The sequence below is a fragment of the Peromyscus californicus genome, unplaced genomic scaffold, assembly GCF_007827085.1.
Source record: "Peromyscus californicus insignis strain IS unplaced genomic scaffold, ASM782708v3 Scaffold_12__1_contigs__length_115047231, whole genome shotgun sequence".
In the NCBI taxonomy this organism is placed as follows: Eukaryota; Metazoa; Chordata; class Mammalia; order Rodentia; family Cricetidae; genus Peromyscus; species Peromyscus californicus.
In genome coordinates this window covers 93,369,723-93,389,904 of record NW_026294413.1, presented here as the reverse complement: position 1 = coordinate 93,389,904, position 20,182 = coordinate 93,369,723, and the positions used below count along the sequence as shown (strand labels likewise).

Genomic DNA, 20,182 nt, shown 5'->3' with positions numbered 1-20,182 from the left:
ATAGTCTCTTTGAGGGACTGGTCATTGGTTCAGGGATCTGGCTAAGGCTTGGGAGATTGGAGAACTAGGTCTGGCCCTGATGATCACCTCACAGCTTTGAAACTTTGCTCCAAGTTATACAGCAGTCTTGAGCTTCAGGCTATGTACTGTCACTTCATGAAGTGAATGACTCCCCTTAAAACAGTAGCATGAGAGTGACCGAACATTTTTTTCTTCATAGTACCGACCCAGCAATGAGATTTGAATTTTGCTTTGGGGGAGGTTGAGATGGCTTCTTCAAAATTCATATGCTTCTTTAAAGTCTTTCAACACCACAAAGTTATACTATCTCAAGATTTAGCTGTTTGCATGTCTATTGCCTTACCATCCAGAGGTCTAGAGTCCTTATCTAACTGGCTTTCCAAATTGTTCTGGAAAATATGTGTGAATATGTCTATCTTAGTCTATTTGTGCTGCTTGGATAAAAGCATAAGTTGGATAATCTATGAATAACAAAAACTCAATTTCTTAGAGTTCTAAAAGTCAAGAAGCCCAAGACCTGGGTATGAGATTTGCTGTCTGATAAGGGATCTGTCTGCTTTCAAGTCAGGGCTTGTTGTAATATCCCCCAAGGTGTGCTTGGGATGTTGTGTCTTTACCTAGCAGAAGGGACAGAAGGACAGAGAAAGCCTGAGCCCATGTCCTGCAGCCCTTTTATAAGGCACTGACCCATCCATGAGGACAAAGCCTCATGACTTTACCACTTCCCCAAAACCCTTCCTAACATCACAGTGGGGATGATATTTCAACATGAATTTTGGAGGGATCACGCTCAAGCTGTAGCAATATGTGTACATATAATTTGCAGTCTCAATGTCAGATTGTATGCCAAAGAGAAGTGCAATCAAATAAGACGCATCTCCCCGTGCAGACAGAGAGGCATGCAATGCTGAGATTGACTTTGAAGCTCTCTTTGCCTAGCAGTCATGTGCTGAACACTTCAAATGTTCCAGGTCCTTTAAGCACGCTATTTTAGGCCACCCTCATGACACCCAGCGGGTCTGGATTCTTCCACCCCCACTTTATACTGTGAGAACACCGAGGCTTAGTAACCCTGGGAGAGCATCATGTGTTCTTATGTTTCAATAGACGCCAACAAGTCACATATGTTTTTTAGTGGAAGAAACATCAGAAGACAGCAGTGTGCTCCCATGGCGTGGGCTGCTTCTCTTTGCAGCAGGCATGCAGCATCCCGGCCCTAGAGGGCCCTTTGACAGCCAAACCAGCCCTGGAACTGATGTGTGCTCTTCCTTTCAACTCCAGCTCTGAAATCTTTCTATTTCCTCCCACAGCATCTGAGAAGAAGTCACTGGCCAGTCGCTCAAATGTCACGTACCACAGCAAAGTGACTTCGTGGAGTGGGAGTCTGTCCTCGGCCATGAAACTGATGCCAGGGCGGCCGGTGAAGGACCCTGAGTGCAGAGCAGAGGTGAGCCTAGAAGCCTTGTCCCAGGAGACATCTCAGGCATCTCAAAACCCAGTTGTGGTGTCTCCACTCTGCTGCCTGCCACTTGTAATTAAATCCCATGATCTCTGAGTGTTTGAGGGTATGCATGTGGCTTCCCATGTATAGAAAAGCCAGGTCTAGGGCTGGCATTAATTGGAAATGTATGTATCTGGGTTACTCTTAAGTACCAGAAACAGGTGTTCTTGGAACACCTACAAAAAAAATTCATTTTGAAACAAGGTGAACATGTTTCAATTTTTAAAATCAACTAGACTTCCCTACACTGGTCACCCAGTTGGAATGGGCACAGAACCAGCCACAGGTGAGGATACTAAAGAATGGGCTTAGAAGGTTCTGGAAGGAGGGAGTAGAAGGCTCCCCATTTCACAGTGCATTGAAACTCAGCAGCCTTCACACCTCACATCCATCACTCATCTACACGAGCTGCCTTTGTCGTTACCAGAAGGCACAGTTCTCAGGTACATATGTACACTGTGATGTCATAAGATAAGAGCATCAACTATTTGCCCTGGGGTCTGTTTAATTATTTTTAAAAATTAATTTTGATTATTACAGCTGATTACACCTCAGTGAGCAATGTAATTGATATTTTCTAATGTATCCCAAGGAACATTTTGTATAACACGCTTTTTGTTGTTGAAGGTTAAAGACTCCGTTATTGGTTTTTCCCTAAATATGCCCACATCATTAGTCCCTCCAGTGAGGAGGTCGCCATCTGGAAAAAGCAGCATGGAGACATTATTCAGGCACGAGTGCATGAAATTGGTGTTTTCTCATCTTCTGTCTCTCTTCTGGAAAGAAGAGGCTTGTAATTAAAGGAGTTGGTACTGGAGGAAGCATTAGTCATTCGATGTTATTCCTTATCATGTCAGGGCTGACAGCTCTATAGCACTGATAAATTGTTCCTGGGAGTGAGACATATGAGGTGGGCTTCATCATTTCTCTTCCCTCTTTTCCTCTTCAGGAGAGTATGTGCTCTTCCTGACAGGGAAGCTGAACTTGGAGTCAAGGCTGATTTGATTGATGTCACTTATTTTGATAGATGTTATTTCTTCTCCCTTTCCCCTGGTCCCATCACGGTCCCTTCTGGGATAAAATTGTGACATTATCGTTGCCAGCATGGTGAAGGCCTTAAGAGTTGGATAGGGGCTGGGGACCTGGGCTCTCCTTGGGTCTACAAAAGCCAGCTCAGGGTGCTTTGAAAGATGTTTTACTATGTCCACTGTCTGCTTGGAGAATCTTGGGTGATACTGTAGCCAGCAGAGGATGTTACTTTCTCACCCACTTGATTTCAGACGCTCTTATTTCAGAACAGGCTGAGAAGTTGTCTTTCTACCTGCCATAAGAAAGATTTGTTTTGGTTGGTGGTTTCCCAGGATTCAGTACATAGTGACTTGGTCCATGTGCTTAGGCAGAACACTGTGGTAGACAAGAATGTATGGTAGATAAGCCTCACCTCCTAAAGTTTCTAAAACTTCCTAAAATAATGCCACCAGTGCTTGACACAATGAGTCCATGGGGACAATTTGTATTTAAACCACAACAGTAATCAAACACCATCCTTCTGGGGCAGATGGACTGTCATGACATACAGTGTTGGTTTATATCATGGGAAGTCAGGTGAGGGCCAGGGTGACAGAGATGCTCTGTATCATCTCCACAGTTATTCTACAGATTTAAAGTTATTCCAAAATGCAAAGCATATCACCATCTACTGACATGCGTGGGAAGAAAGGAATCGGCAAACAGAATAGGGGTCTGGACAGTGGGAGACACTGAGGGCCGGTGCAAGGGAGGTTACTTTAGGTTGGAGGCAAGAAGGGGAGAGGCTTGGATGGTGCTGTAGGTCAGAGCCACCAGGCAGGAAAAGGCCAAGAGTACTGGCAGGGTCAAGACAGGAACTAGTGCCCGATAAAGAACAAATAACTGTTCTCAGTGTATCCATAAGTACGAAGTTGAATGGGCATATGTGATGGGGTCTCGTTCATGTGCAGGCTAGGTAATGGGTGATGGTCCTGAGGCAAGAGAGAGTCCAGGAGGTGTCCCATCATTTAGGTGGAAAGGGCTATAGCAACAGTGGTTGGAATATCCAGCATCAAAGAATACAGGAAAGTTCTGCCATCCAAGGCTGGAACCAGTAAAGACAGAAGCCCACTATAGCCGGAAGAAATGACTCTGAGAACAGAGAAAGCCTGGGTTGTTGGAGGAATGAGTAAAACTTAGAAGAATCTGTTGGCAATGAGGTAGATGAAAGTCAGAGGTTGTGGGGGTCCCTGAGGTGGGAGCTCATCTAGACACATGCACCTGCCAACCCATGTCTTGTTGGGTGGAGCATGAGCTGGACTTCTCCCCCACTTGTTTCTGGGAAATCACATGATGCTGTACATCCATGCACAGCTTCTGTGTCATCATCCACTGGCCCCATTGGAGGAAGGAGACTAGTCTCCCATCATAGCCCGAGGGCTTGTGGAGAAGAAGAACACTGCACCAAGTGCTGATCCTGTGTCTACCACATTTCCATTGCACACAGTTGCCCACCTTTCTAGTTGCTGTTTTCACACCACAGTAAAAAGGTGAAATGGCCTTATGGAGGAAAAGAGAGGCTGTGTGACGCTTTTTCTGGAGTTGCTAAAATGCCAAAGATATATGTGGGAGCAGCTCTTGTACTTCCCCTTGCCAAGACCAGAAGAACATTTGTTTTTGCTCCAAGTGCTTCCAGGGTCCTCTAAAGATTGTCCTTGCCCACATATACCAGTTACATCAGCATCTCCATGAATACCATCAGTAGCCATACTTGGGGCCTTGGATATCTTAGGGCAAGATACTCATGTGAGAAGGTGGCTGTGGATCTGCCGCTCATAGCCCATCTCCTATCAGCTACATCCCTGATCATATACCATACACACCGACTCCCATGAAGCAGCCTTACCCATGGCCAAGGGCAAGACGCAGACCCAAACCAGCAAATCAGTGGCAGCTCTGTTGAGGGACACTCTTGCTAATATCTTTGGCAAAGGAAGTGACACTTGTGACCATTACTCTAAACACATTATTTCTCACCTCTTCATGGAAAATTTCAAACACAGGAATAAAGGGAACAAAAGGAATGAGTCTCTAGTATCAACTCATCACTTCAAGAATTTCCTACTCCTCCTCAGCCCCTTTTCCTCCCTGCCACTCCCACTTTCCACCTACATGCTCAAATGTTTATGCATACGTATCTTCTCCTTAAAGGAATCTTAGAACTGAACGAGTAACTGTGTAAGAGAACTCGAGCACACAGAACTGGAGGGTGGAAGGGTCCACGGGCTCCTTGCTGTCATGTTTGTGCCGGTGCCCTCCTGATGAGGGGCTGAGGAAGCTCTTGCTGAGGCAGAGCCTGAAAGGAATGCAGTCTGCTGGTGACACTGCCACCTTCTAGTCTAATGCCTTGGTCCCTCCATGTTTGGGAGAGAAAGCACTCTGGAGCAAGCCTCAGGCTTCGCTCCCTGGATTACAAAATTTCTAATCATGAGAGTCCAAGGGTTAGATTTTCAAAAATGGCTCTAATGGGCTTTGAAATGAAGTAGAAGTGTGTGATGGTGTGGAGAGCGAGAGCTAAGGAAGTGTAAGGCAGTTACCAAGGCGAGCCAGAGTTCTCCGATGTCCTACTGCAAAGAGCCGGCATCAGAGATGTTGAAGAGCTAATGAAAAGTTCAGAACATTTGAAGCCCACAAGATTGTCACACTGAATATTATTACATAAACATATAGCAAATGCAATTTAATGTTTGTGGGCAAGAAAGGACTTTCACAGGACACAAATACGACTTTTAGAGATGTTTTGGGGGCAGGCAGTCTAAAATTGGGAGAAAATTAAAATACATAAGAACTTCTAAAATGAAGGTGCAGAGGGTCTAGAGAGAGAGAGAGGTGATCTTAGTGACATGTTCTCACTGGCATGTGGAAGAGCCACACTGTGACCACGAGACAAGAAATGTGTGGGATACTGGAAACCAGAAATAGCTACTCACAACCTGAACATCCAGACCTTCTGAGGAAATACCGGAAGACTTGGTTGTGAGGGAAAAAAATCATAAGAGCAAGCAATTAATAGGGCTATCTGTTAAGGAATAAAGTCATCCACAAAGAAATGTTTTGGGGGAAAATGTGTCTTGAAATTTTAGTGCTATAAACTCTATTGCTAAGACCTGGTAAACGGGATCTAGGTTTTCTTAATTGTAATGGGCCAGACGGCAGGACCTCCTAGTATAGAGATAGTGCATCAGAGACCAAATCACCTATGAACAGGCCAAGGAAAGTTCCTTTATGGGGACCTGAACCAAAGGGACCCAGAACTGACCAGAGGTGGCCAGGCTGCTCTCTTGAACAAAGAAATGGAAGGCTTTTATTCATCTGAGGGTGAGACCAGTATTTGGTAATTGTCCAGTGGTCATGGGCACAGTTTCAAAGTTTGTGTGTGTGTGTGTGTGTGTGTGTGTGTGTGTGTGTGTCTGTGCTCGCGCGCGCGTGCGCGTGTGTGCGTGTGTGCACGTGCACATACATAAATGCATAAAAGGTCCTGTTCTGGACCTTGTGATAAAACTGAGGGACTGTAGGAATTTGAGCTCCCCAGAAAGAATAAGAGTGGAAGAAGCGTATCCCAGATCCAACAGCCAACAGAGTATGTTCACCCTGTGTTGAAATGCCGACTCTTTCTTAGATGAACAGCCTACTGCAGACTGTGGCCAGTGTAGCTCAGTGCATTGTTCGCAGGAAATGGAGTACAGCATACCAGCTGCAAAAAGCACAGCGCTTGAAAGCCACAGTTAGTTACACAGGTGCCTGTGACTAGTGTCGAGGAGCTTGCGTGTGCGGGCTCTGTGCTTTGAAAGACGGGCAGCTCAGGTGTGGTGCTGTGGCGCTGGGATGGCTACAGTGCCACTGGGCTGTGGGAATCTTGCTGTTCCGTTACAATTTTACAGACCAATGTCATACATGTGGTTGTCTTACTCTAACATTATTATGCATGTGTAACTGTAGTTTTGTACAGCAGACATTTGTCAACAACAGCAGCAGTCCCATCATGGTGTCAGCACCCAGAATTCTGGGGACGATTAACAGCAGGCTGAAGGGAGGCAGTGGCTGCCCCCTCCCCTTTTTCCCTCAATTTAAGCAAGTTTTACTTGTCACCGTTTATCATAAGCCGGTTACAGGAATTTGAAAAATAGGCGTAAATGAACAAAAGCAAACACTGATACCTTTAATGATGTTTCTTCACTGAGTACATCATTTGTGAGACATCTTTATCTTCATAATAGAAGGATAATTAACATCACTAATTATCTAATTAAGTTCATTAAGCATCCACCAACAGTGCACCGTGAAGTTGACATTATGTTCCACCGTCAACAAATGCTTTTGATTTCTTAGGAAGTAATTAAAATGTAAATTAGCATGCAATTATATGCACAGGGGAAGTTTTGAATCAGATATTCATTTCAAAACTGCTTAGAGCAACATCGTTTTTTATTTTTTTCTTCGTCTTCAATAAAAAGAATCATTTTGCTATTAGCAGTGAGTATTAAGCTTGCCATTGTGCCGTTCCATGTTTGAATCACAGCAAGGACGATACACCACGGCACTCAGCTTTGAGTTGACAGGTTTGCTGCTGTGCATTGTGGTTTTTTTTTTTTTTTCTTGTTTGATCACTTTATTTAAAGTATTTGCTTATGGTTATGCTCTTCGTGTTAAAAAAAAATCACAACTGATTCTTTTCTTGCATAATTCATATTTTAAATTCTCTAACCAAGATGGCCTTTTAAAGACAGTTTTAGGACAAACATTTTAAAAGATTTGTTTATTTTATTTTATGTGCCTGAGTGCATATATGTGTATGTAAGTACAGCATGAGTGTGCAGGAGACCATGGAAGCCAGGAGAGGGTATCAGGTCCCCTGGAGTTGTAGTTATAGGTGGTTGTTAGCTGCCCAATATTGGTGCCGGGAACCAAACCCAGGTCCTCTGTATAAGCAGCAAATGCTCTTAACATCTGAGCCATCTTTTTATCCTGTTTTTATACATCCTTTCTGTCAGTTATGTTTGGGGAATCTAACTAGTGTTTTGAAGACAGCAGGACACAACTGTTCTCTACCTACCCAGAAAAGAGAAACTGCACTTACCAATCATGTGATCCAGTGGTCCTTGCTTCCAAGTTTACGCTCTCCTGCTTTCTTTGGGTAACCTGTTGTTTCTGGTGCAGTATTAGGACTGAGAAGAGCCCATAGGAGGACTAAAGGCAGTCTCATCCTTTGATTAAGACCCCTCTGTAGCACCAGGGTGTCCCCAGACACCTGCTGGAGGAAAAGCTCCCCAGAAAAGAAGCCTCTTCATTCAAAGACCCAAAGCTTTTATCATTGGGACAATCCAGCTCAGATTCTGAAATGTCTGTCTCCTAATAGAGCAGACAACCCGATATACGATGTCTTCTCTGGCATCTTTGTGCGGGTTCTGTTGAAGCCATCTGCCTCCCAGTGTAGAGTCTCTCACCCTGCTATCAAACTACTTCAGCCCCTTCTTGGATGATGACTCCAGAGGTGGTTATGCAGGATTCAGGTCTTTCAGGTTTAGGCAGATTTCAGATGAAGGCAGAGGACACAGGGGTCTGAGACTGTCTTGTTGGTCATGGCCTGGCTGTGCAGAGAACTCACAGTACCACTGACTGCCCATCACTGTGGGTATAGACAGATACCTGATGGTTGAAACACAGAGTGACTGATTTTCCAGTGTTGATAGTTTCATTAAATGCATATTGAATGACAGTGACTCTGAGGTGGCTGGTCAGGGTGAGCAGAGCATCTCTGTCTAATATTCTGACCTGCATCCATACAAGGGTTCCATAGAGAAGAGATGGTAGTCTATCTACAATGTATGTCCTGACTTCTCCCTGAGCTCTGCAGAAAGCTGTGAGCTATGCTGTGCTTGCCATCCACTTAATGAAGGATGGCTTACTCTCATTTATCCATTAAAAGTGGACTCCTCTTAGCTCATTTATTATGCAGACATTGACTAGCCAGCAATATCCAAAACTGACCAAGGAATCTGCAGCCAAAATCAGATAGTGCAGGTCTGATGTGCGGCAAGCATCTACCTTACCTACCCAATATAGCTTTCTTTATCATGATTTTCCTCTTGATTCATCCTTAAAACTTCTCTTAATATAGCCTGTCTTAGTCATAAGTTAAGCTTACAAAATTCACCCACTAAATAACCAGTATTAACATAGATTGCCGAATCAGAGTGGCTGGAAGTCCTTTTCATAGTTGGTCATATTCACCCTTTTCTGGTCTGCATCTTTACTCAGGATAACTGACATGGTACTCCATGAAGTCTGCAGGAAGTCACCTCTTTGACTATCCTTTTAATCAGTCAGCCTTACACAAAATAGGTTGTTTGTTTGAGGTGATGGGGCAAGAGTGCAGAGCAGGCACAGAGGTGATGCGGGTCCTGTGAATCAGTGGTACATTCTCTACTTGGGATCACCACTGCATACTGAACGATGTCTCATTTCTAAATCATCATTGGGAAAGTCCTCAGGGAAAAATGCTTAGATCTTCAAAGACTTCTACCCAAGCAGAGGTGTCTAATCTGAAAAGGCTAACAAGAAGGACACTCTTGGTTAGTTGCTGATTCTTTCCTTGGCCTTCTGTAGTGAATTATTTTATCAGACAGACGAGCCAATTGTCCCGGTGGCTGTCACAAAGGAACAAGAAGAATTCAAAGATCTTAAGGCTCAAGTCTATAACTCAACTCGGGATATATTTGAATGCTATAAACACTACCATGTGGAATTTAGCAATGTGGGAATGACATTACTAAATTTATAGGGAAGGATCTCACACTCCCTAACTGAAGCAGGCCTTGGAGTATGGCTTCCTTCCTGGTTAGAGAGCATATAAGAAAAATCACAACACACGATTGTCAGACACACACACACACACACACACACACACACACACACACACACACACACGGCTTAATATACTATGATTTTATAAATTAAAACACTTGAAATCATTTAGTCTTACAATTCTGGCTCAAATCCTTCTGAAAACTGAATATGGTCCTTGAAAGAATAGTCTTTCCTAGTGCTCTCTCTGAGGTTCTGATGTTTGCACAAGGACTTTCTTATAGCCTGATTGAAAACTGGAATTATATTGGGGGTTAAGTGACCTCATCCCAGGAAATGCTTTCAATTTTTCGACATGAATTTGGGAGTGGGGCAACATATATTTTTATTGATTTCTCTAAATTCAGATTTTAAAAACTTAAATGTATTCATCAAAGCAAAAAAAAAAATGCTTTATTGTTGCCAAAGACAGAAGTGTCCCCAACTATATAAATGATGGAACGGCAGATGGTCGTGGAGTGGAGAATCAGGCTGGGGCCCTCCTGAGGCGTTGCTGCCATTCACAACCCGCTAGGCGCCCCGCTAGCAGCCCGGCCGCTGGGGCGCCTGTCGCGTGAGTTACAGCCGCGTTCTCGCCCTGGGACCCATCTATTATGAGAAACCATTTTGGTTAATTAAAAAAGTCTTTCAAAGTCTCAGAACGGGAAGTTCGGGAAATGTCTTCTCTTTGCCGTTGTTGATGGGGGTGGGTGAGAACTCGGCTCGTTGCCCTGACAAAGAAGAGAGAAGAAGCTGAACGTAGAGGACAGTGTGGGGAGAGTGTAAGAAAGCCTTCAAGTCTGGTCCTGAGTGGGCTGAACGTGAGACCCCAGCGTCCCTGGGTAACAGTTTACCACCAATACCACCCTAACCGAGCACTAAGGTGGTGGCTGAGAGCCTTGGGTTAAAGGAACAATGCGAGTGGCCAAGCTTGGGTTGGACCAATTTTGATTCATAGACTTTACACCTGAGACTCGGTCACCAGACTAGTGACAATGGAGTAGAACAGACAGGCACTTTCTCTCTGAGGGGAGACAGACTGACAGCCAAAGGGAGCAAACTGTTAAGAAGCTTGGAATAGAATCAAGTAACCGGAGGAGAAACACATGGTCTGTTAGAGGGTTCTAGAAGGCTTCTCAGAAAGGGGACCATGGGATAAGAGCGGAGAGCCAGCGGCAAAGTTGAGGATGAGAAAGACCTCGTATGTTGAGGACATAGACAGGCCCCTTTGGCTGAGTCCAGACATCACTGGAGGTTTAGACCAGAAGATGGGGGAGGGGAGCCAGATGCCAAGCATCATTCCAAGTTCTCTGGGGTCAGAGAGGGACATACTATCTGTGAGTCTTTCTGCTTCTGCGTGTCTGTCTCCATCTATCTGTAGCGGTCACTGCTCTTCTCCATTAGTCCTTCCTCCAGCATTCCATACACACTCACTGACTTCCCACTGCACCACAGGCTCTTGGTTAAGGCTGGAGGATATTAAAAAGAAAAAGCATGGTCCCTGACAGTAGAGGCCCTCCTTTGAGGTAGGTAAAATCACTGTGGCATGATAGGAGGGTTTTTTTTTTTTTTAAAGAAAACCCAGGCTAAGCATGGTTAGGAAGAACTCAGCCTGAATCCTGAAGGCAAAAGAGGGTCTGTAGGCAGATTGGTGGGAAAATGGTGGCCCTTCCAGATGCAAAGTGACAGTCAGTTATGACCATCTGCCTATGGGCCAGCTGCCAGTTTGGAATGACTCAAATAGCATGTCTAGTTTTATGTATTTGTTTATAGTTTGACTCACTCTCCAAATGGTCTATGAAACATTTAGATGAAGATGCATTCAATAAAGAAATGAGATTAGGAAATGTAATAGAAGAATTGGTTTCTGAGGAGTTACGACCATAAGTATAAAGTCTATAAAGACTTAAGTCAAGCTTCGGTTTGGGCCCAGCTTCCTGGAAACTATTGTGTGCTGGGAGATTAAAAAGTTCACACATTAATGTCTCATCCACTGATGATGCTTCTGCCCAGATGTGGGGCCTAGGCTTGAGATTAGAGAAACAGGAAGAACACAGCAGAGGGACCCTGCCTAGCAGCTTGCCTTCACTCCCCTGCTGAGATCTTTCAAAGATCATATCTAATGGTTGTCCTGTCTCTGACCAACAACCATCATCAGGTCCCATGATGTCTGGAACAGTCTCAGATCCAGAACCGCTGGGTGAGCATTCCTGTGCAGCTGGCTTTTTACCACATTTCCAAGTTCGTCTTCAATCCTGCAGGTCCTTGTTCCTGCTAGACCCTCCCCTTGTTGTAATAACTCACTTTCTTCCATCTCTCCCCTGGGCATTCGAAGGTCCTGCTTGGAGTCTTTCCCTTCTATTGGCCAATCCTCTTTCCCATCCTCAAAAAACACTGCTACTTTGGACAGCCCACCAAATCTTGTCTAGACTGACCATGACCCTGGGATGCTTCATCTCAGTCTTGTTTACTCTTCTCAGAAGAGTGTCAAATGCATGTTGGGAAAATACTACACCCTGCTCATCTCTAAGGCTCTGGAGTAGGCACAAGGCCCAGCTCAGGGGAGGCTCTTGCTTATACATTCTTTTCCCCACAATGGCTGCCCCTGTGAGTATCTAGACAAATGGAGAAGGAAACCAGTGGCTGACCAGGTGACTCGGAGACCTGGTGTGGATCAACAGTGGGCACCTACTAGTAAGCCCTAGTGTGGGTCCCAAGAGTGGCAGGTGAACAGTTTCGGTTAATTCCTGTGGGTAGGCATATGTGTGTGTGTGTGTGTGTGTGTGTGTGTGTGGGTGTGTGTGTGTGTGTGTGTGTGTGTGGGTGTGTGTGGGTGTGTGTGTATGTGTCCCTCAGAAAGCTCCACCTGGGGCCCCAGGTAGCAGCCCGTGCTGTCCTGAGGATTCAGAGCCAAGTTCTACTCTGAGGGTGGAAGCAGCAAGCAACCTTGGCTAAGGGTCCTCAGTAAGCCTATAGAAGGCATGTTCTCTATGAATTCCAGCCCCCTGTTTTCTTCCTCTCTGTGAAATGTCAACAGAATCATCCAGCTGCTTCAATGTCAGGTAATACTTGTAGTGAAAGCACCTGTTACAGACTGGGCCTCCATAACCAAGACATTCCAAGTTCCCAATCCTAAACTTCTTGAGTACCAACATTGCTCCATAAGTGGGAGACTTCACACATGACTTCCCTTTGAGGGGTTGTAGCCCATACACAGGGGCTCTGAAAGCATAGCAACTTGTCCATGAGGCTATGGTTCACGTAAAGCATAAATCAGTTAGTGATTTATATGAATAAATTATCCACAGTATATCTCACCATGATTGTGCACATATTCCAAAATCTGCCAACTATGAAACCTGAATCACTTCCGGTATTTGCATGAGGGATGCTCATAGCTCAGGCCATCATAACAAAGCAGAAGGTTGATTTGGTTTTCTGGGGAGCTTCCTGTTCTCTCCACTTGGTGTCTGTCCCTCTTGTATGGTACTCTGAGGAACCACGGATTAGGACACAGTTCAGTCCTGCCAGTATCTTACGCCTCAGTGCATGTCTCCTTGAGTTGCAAATTCTCAGGCAGAACTTGATATTCATCTTTCACTTGGGTGCCTTCCTGTAATTCTTAACTGTCTGTCCCTTTCTGAGGAGGAGACTTGTAAGGGTGACCTCAGAGACCCAGTGAGAACAGGCTGTTATAGAAAGTCCAGTGCAGTGACATTTCCCAATGGTCTTGAGCCACACAGAGGCCCTGATACCCTGAGGAAGAAGAGAGAGAGGGTTGACTTCCTTTAGAAACCTTGCTTCTTGCAATTTTAAAGTCTTCGTTCTTTGGTGCACTAGAGTGTTGCTGTTTTTTTTCCAAGTAGTCATTCTCCATGTACTCATGACGATTGAATTTAATAAAAACATCACAGTTCAAAAATAAGACAAATTAGAACCCACCGTTCATCTTAGAAATTAATATGTGAGTGAGTTTAACAAGAGATGAATTGCGCTGTGGTGAGCTGGTCCCTCTTCACCCACTCTGGGCCCCAGTTGTTTGTCATTATTGCTGGAAATATGATTATTACTCTGGTATTGCTTGACATTTATTAAGGATCCAGGGGCTGAGCCTCCACAGCGGAGAAAAGTGCAATTATCTGGGTACACGGAGAAAGAAAATCTCCTGGCCTAAGTCATCCAAACAGAAGTCCCCCCAAAGACCCTCAACTACAACTCTGGCTGACACAGAGCCCAGGCTACCCTGCCACTCAACCCCCTCACGTCTTCTTCACAATGGGCAGCTAGGGTCTAAGGGCACACCGACAGACATTACATGTGATTCGTTAGCGTATCGGGAAAATGTTACATTTACATTTTTTCTTTCTTATTAATTGCTGCTATTATTTACCCTCATCCAGGTTTCCTCTAAGAACTCAGACTTCGAGCTAGCTATGCCAGATTTGCTTGCAAGATGTGAAATATAGGAACTGATGAGGTACAGCCGTCCCTCTTATCCACAGTTCTGCTCTTTGTAGTTCCAGTTACCTGTGGTCTGGAAATGTTTGGGTGGAATATTCTAGAGATAAACAATTTCTAAGTTTGAAGTGCCACACTGCTGTACTCGATGGTGTATATGGGATGAAGACCTTCACATCCCGTTCTGTCCTGCCCAGGGTGTAACTCACCCCTTTGTCTGATGTCTCCCAAGCGGCACACACCTACTTCCCAGCAGTTACTGAGCAGCCATCTTGGTTAGGTGATTTCCTTATTATTAAATTCAGCAATCACCTATCCCACAGACTGCCGGGGAACACAGTGCTTGTGTTCAAATAACTTGCATTTTGCTTGTGAACAGCCCCTCAGCACCAGCCAGTGAGGCTGGTGACTCACATTGCCAGAGAAGCAGAGAAAGTGGAAGGTGTCAACAAGACAGACAGAAATCACATGTCCAGGATGCTGTGACCTGTGGCCATAACACCCTTCTTTCTACCTGTGAGATAGCAAGGAGGGATTGTTTGTCTGTATCCATCTGTCAAAGCCGAGAGTCTGACACTGGGACATTGCTATTGACTAAACTCCTGCTTCACTTTGTTTCTCCATTTTACCATTAATCCAGGGTCACTGAGGAGCCACAGGGCATGCAGTTGTCATGCCTCATTAGCCTCCTCTCCTGGGTAACAGTTCTTATAAAGCCTTTGCTGTTTTTACGATTTTGATAGCTTGAGGAGTACCTGCCAGGTATTTTGTAGAGTGTCTGTAAATTTGATTTGTTTGCTGTTTTTCTTGGGTCATGGTGTTTTGGAAGGAGGAAGACAGAGGTATGGTATGATCATGTTACAGGTGTGTGATAGTCATGTGAAGTCACCACACAGATGGCAACCTTCCTCACACTGTTGAGACTGTGTGTAGATGTAACCAACGGTCTTATAAAATAAGAAACACAGAGCCAATTCAGAGAAGAAAGCCAAGAGGTCAGAGCTAAGAGCCTCACCCTTCCTGATTCAGGGATCCTCTCCAGCCAAGAGAGCTCTCCGAAAAGAACCTACTTCCTGTGTGTCTGTCTTTAAAGTCTTCCTGTTCTGCCTTCTCATTGGTTGTAAACCCAAACATGTGACTGCCTCATCACTGCCTGAATGTACCGCCCTCCAGGTCCTTAAAGGCGTGCGCCACCGCCGCCACGCACTTGCTATGACTCTAATAGCTCTGACCCCCAGACAACTTTATTTATTAACATACAATTAAAATCACATTTCAGTATAAGTAAAATACCACCACAACTGTGTCTGCAAGCCTCCTCTCCTGCCATTTGATTATTTCTTCCTTTGCTTGTTCCCTGGGATTCATCTCATTGAGTCCACCCCACCTTTCAAATGCAGGACAAGTGAGCCACACCTGAAGGGTGAACATCAAGCTCCTCACTGGAGATTCTCTTGCAAGGAAGGCTTATCTTTTCTCCTCCATCTGTGTATCTGTTTAATCTTTTATTTATCTCAGTAGGGACTCATCCATATTTATTTCACAATCAGGGCTATGATCCATTAAGCCCATTAAGTGGCATATCTTGTTTCTCAAGTTGTTCTAACATACTGCTCATAGTATTTACCTGGCTTCGCCCTTCCTTTCACTGGAACCCTCTTGGTCTCTTTTCCTGCCCTCAAATACGTTTTTATTGTTATTGTTTGGTATGGGTAGGGCTTTGCTGGGCTGGTACTCAGTGTTTCTTGACTGATGAATATGGAGTCAACCACCAAGCTAAAGTTCCAGTACTCACAAATGCTTGGTCACAGTTGCATTCTAACCAACCCTATCATTTCTGCCGTGTCTACTACACTGAAAAAGTTCAGTTTAGCTACAGTGGCAGGCATTCTCAGATCCAAATGACCCAAACTAGCCAGCTCACTTCTCACTCACACTGCGTGTGCATTGCAAACTGGCCAGGGATTCAGAGTGCCTTAGTCTCACTTGGTTACACTGGCCCCCCAGAGCAGCTACTGTCTTGAATGTTCTAGTTCATGAGCAGGTTAAAGAAGAGCTTAAGCAGCCCAGAGTTAACAAGAAGCCTGACGATACCACAGAAATACAGGAGGGGAGATCTAGAACTCGTAGTCTAAGAGCACTAATTCCTGGCATCTTATATTTATGTTTTCATTTTCTTTCTCACCCGGATGTAATTGTTATTGTTTTAATTATTATTGTAATTGCCTATTTTTTTTTTCTATCCCTATTTTAAAAAAAAATCTCAACATGGTAGGAGCCTGGTCCCATGTCATTAAATCTTTTTTTTGACACTAAGGCTGTAGTGAACTGTTGTGTAGAGCATCCAGTTAGGAGAGGCAAAAGGAAGCTGCAGTCTATGCTTTGCTGCAGAGACCTGTGACAGTCCTTTATGCAAACAGTCTGCTGTGGCTGCATAGTATTCTGTGACGGGGACACTCTATGCCTCTATGTGGAGATATGTAAATTGCCTCATTTTCTGTTTCTATAAATAGGTTGCCCAAAAAAATGCCAACTGAGTGCTTGTGCTGATATCTGATGGTATCCTTGGGACAGATTACCAGCAATGAAAAGAGTGCTCAGGACACGAAAGGACGGCCCGGTGCTCAGCTGCAGAAGCCAGGACCCATAACAGTAGCTCTGCACCAAGCTTCTAAGTAGAGTCTGAGCCTCGGCCCTCTGCTAGTGGCCTTTTTCTTTGTGAGGCCACACAACTGTGATTACAGGACCAATGACCCTTTGCACAAGCCAGCATAATGACTCTTAGCAGTGGAGAGCGGGCGCTTCCCATTTGGACAATAGTGTCACCAGCAACTGGGCAGCCCCAGGGGTCCTCCGGACAAAGCGGCATCATCAAGCTGTGGTCAGTGGCTTAAAAATGATTTCTAGGTGGGATGTAATCCATTCTCCATCTCGAGATCAGGCCTGTATCCTGGAGCCCTTGCTTCCCGAAGGAGACCCTGAGAAAGCGGGGCCCTGAGTACCTGCTCTATCCCCCTTAAAGGCTCAAGCAGCCTTTGGAGGCCCTTTGTTCTGCTTCAGGGGCTCCCAAGTTCTTTAACAGACTGGCAGTTGCTAAGCAAAGGCTATTCAGTTCCAATAAGTGACACAAAACTCCGCTGTGAATTTGTCCCTAATCGCTGTGTCTCACTCACTGTTGTCCGGGCAGATGGGCCTCTGCCCTTGAATTGACCCAGTTCTCCTTACTCTTGTTCCTGCATCCTGCGGATAACAACTTCCCAGGGCACAGAAAGACTCTGAGGTCACAGGCACTTAAGGTTGGTTTAGATTGGAGAGACACGCCCAGATGGAGATGTACGTGGGGGAGATGTTTGTGGTAACAGAGTCAGGATTCATCTTACTTTCCCATTCTGCCTACAGTCTCTCATCCTCACTTTCCCTCAGTGTCTGATTCAGGTAATGGGAAGAATAACAACACAGGCTTATAGGAAGCTGGATATTAGATTGCCATGCACATGCAGGCCCTTTTATCGGCTGCAAAGTGCTACGTGCCCATCAGTTCACTGGGTATAATGTAGAGAGGTTAGTACAGCGTTTGGATTCTCCATGCTCTTAGATAAATCGCTGATGTGCTTCCGCGTCGGTCCCTTACCTTTTGTCATTCTGCTCAAGACTCTTGCTCAGCTCTCACGGAGAAAGCGGAGCTATCATACTTTCCTTCTGTGCACTGGAGATGGAAATGAGCAGGTGTGAACCCCCTCATTCTCCAGGTACCCCCAACATCTAATCCATGTATACATCCATCTGTACCCCTTCCCTCTGGGTCCAAGAAGAAGGGGCTTCTCTTTGCCATCACCCACATCCTGTGCCACCAGGGACCTTTCTCTCCCCTTTGCGTTTTGGCTTGTCCATTCTATGGCCACGTTCCCTTCCATCTACTAACAGTCAGCCCTGGGTACATGTTTTGGACTGACTACAGGACCCTCTACTGATGATGCTCCTGTGTTATAGAAAGTGGTGTAACAGTTACTTACACCTAGCCTATGACCCTCCGTGCACCTCCGACCATCTTTAACTGACTAATAACACCTGTTGCACTATCTGGGCTGTGTCCATGGTTGTTACACTGCATTATGTAAGAAGTGAAGACAAGGAAAACATCCCCAAATATTCAGAATAGGCAGATCATTGCAGACAGACCTGATTATACAGTGCTATATATTATAAGAAGGTGGACTTAAAATTTTTGTTCTTCATTTGGTTGAATCCTAGGATGCTGGAGTCTGTCTGTCTGTCTGTCTTACCTTGACTTAGAGCCTGTTGTCTTGTCCCCATCGCCATTTCTTTTGTCTTGCAGAGTCAAGCTTCTGAAATGAGTTGTTCACATTTATCATCCCTGCATTCTTCTGTTCAACCACCATTTGAGCTACAGCCATGGAATCATTCTTTGAAAAGACTCTTGTAGCCCATTTTCTAGGGATGGATCATGTCCCTTTCCTGGCCTTGTCTCACGGCTTGTCTTCTGTGCATTTGTTGAGCTTGAACCCTTAGTTTTAATGAAGTGTCTCCTTTTGGTTCCCTTTCAACTGTCAGAGCCTTTGGCCTGAACCTTGCTAGAGTCCTCCAGGTTTCTGGCCTTGTCCCATCAGCCACCCACTTCTGTAATTGTTCTTCTGGGGGATCTTGTATGGTGGCTTACCTACACTTGCTGTTAATAACTCACAGATACATATGGACCTTGACCCATTTTCTTGTTTTCCTCTGGGAAGACCCAGCTGTCTTTTTATCATACAATCAGTTTTGTTCTTTCTTGTTTTTTTTAAATCTCTTCTATTTTTTTCTTGACTTATTGGATTGAATTCACAAGGGTAAGCAAACCAGAGATGTGAGAGTTATCCTCACCCTCTCTTGCAGTCAGCAGTTCCTACCAACATTTGCGATGGTCCTTCAACTTGATGCTTCTGTGTCTTGTGGATGCTCCCCCATGGTGCCATGAGAGTAGCTTCAGGGAATTCCCTCTGTTCGGTCTTACCCTCACCAAATTCATCCTAAAATTGCTGCCCAGGTGACCACAAAAAGCATTAAATCAAAAAATGCTAAAAATGAGGGGGGAAAAACTGAATTAAACCAGTCTTTTATTTAAAATCTCTCTGGCAAGATTGAGAGGAAGCAATATCCAGAAAGCCTTGTCTGGACATTGGTTCAGGTGTTTCTCTCCTCCACGTGTCTGGGACGCCACACTGGCCAGCCCATAAGGCTTTATCTTTCCCGTTACAAACCAGACATGAAGTTCACCTGTACACTACAGAGCCAGGAAATTAGAAGACACTTAGTGAATGCTTGCTGTGTTTAACAACAGGGAGCAAATTAACTGAAGTGGAGTGTCTCTGCAGGAATATAAATAGCCCTGGTTACAGCAGGGTTTTTTTTTTTTTTTTTTTTTTTTTTTTGGTTTGTTTGTTTTGTTTGTAAGGATAAAGGCAGCTACAGACAAATGCCAGACTTTCCCATGAGTGTTCCTTTGAATACAGCAGCAATTTTTTTTCCCCAACTGAACTTATTCACAATTCTAGTATTTTACACCCAAACATTTTCTTTGGGTGACAGTTTACAAAGTATTTCCACTCCATGGTCCCATTTCAGCTTCATAACACCTTAGCTGATAGACCAGGGAGATGCAAGTAACTGGGTTATACATGGTAGATTCAATTTTAGAAAGATTGATTTGTTCGTGTGATTGGCTGCCAAAGGCCAAGAACCAAGGTGTCTTAATTCTTTCCTGTTAATTTGTCCTGCTTTCTACCCCCACACTCACACTCTGCAACAGGAGACCAGTTGTAAAGCCATTCCTGTCCTCTTGCTGAAGTGGGTCTGCCTGGGGCCATTTGTAACACGTCCCCCTGGGCAGGGGCAGTCAGACAGGGTCAGACAAGGTGTCCACAGTTGCTATCAGAAGGCATCGGCTTTATCTCAAAGGTCCCAAGAGTGCACCGTTCCTAGTTCGTTTCCAAAGCATCGTGTTTGGAAGAAGTATGGGCTCTTGCCTTAGAAGGAGCTGCTGTCAGTCATTCAACACTTCAGCCACTTTTATTGCTCATAAGCTTTGCCTAACTTACAAATGTGTACGAATATATAACAGAAATATTGAAGAAATTTTTGCAAACAAAATTTAAAAAAATAAGAAATCACCCTACACTCATTACCCTAGAACAGTAACTGGATTTTAAAAATTATGTTGTTTTCATACTTTGGCAATAAACACTTTTCTATTTTATTGAAACATAATATACAGGGAAAATGTTCAAGTGATAA

General features: G+C 44.6%; 1 protein-coding gene across 1 annotated transcript in view; it reads left to right on the top strand.

The window, feature by feature from the left end:
• Wdfy4 (WDFY family member 4) overlaps positions 1–20,182 on the top strand; it is a 249,625-nt gene that overhangs the window by 129,939 nt on the left and 99,504 nt on the right. The window contains exon 39 of the mRNA XM_052733905.1: positions 1,332–1,468. Coding sequence (XP_052589865.1) covers positions 1,332–1,468 — 137 coding nt within the window. The remainder of the gene's footprint in view (positions 1–1,331; positions 1,469–20,182) is intronic.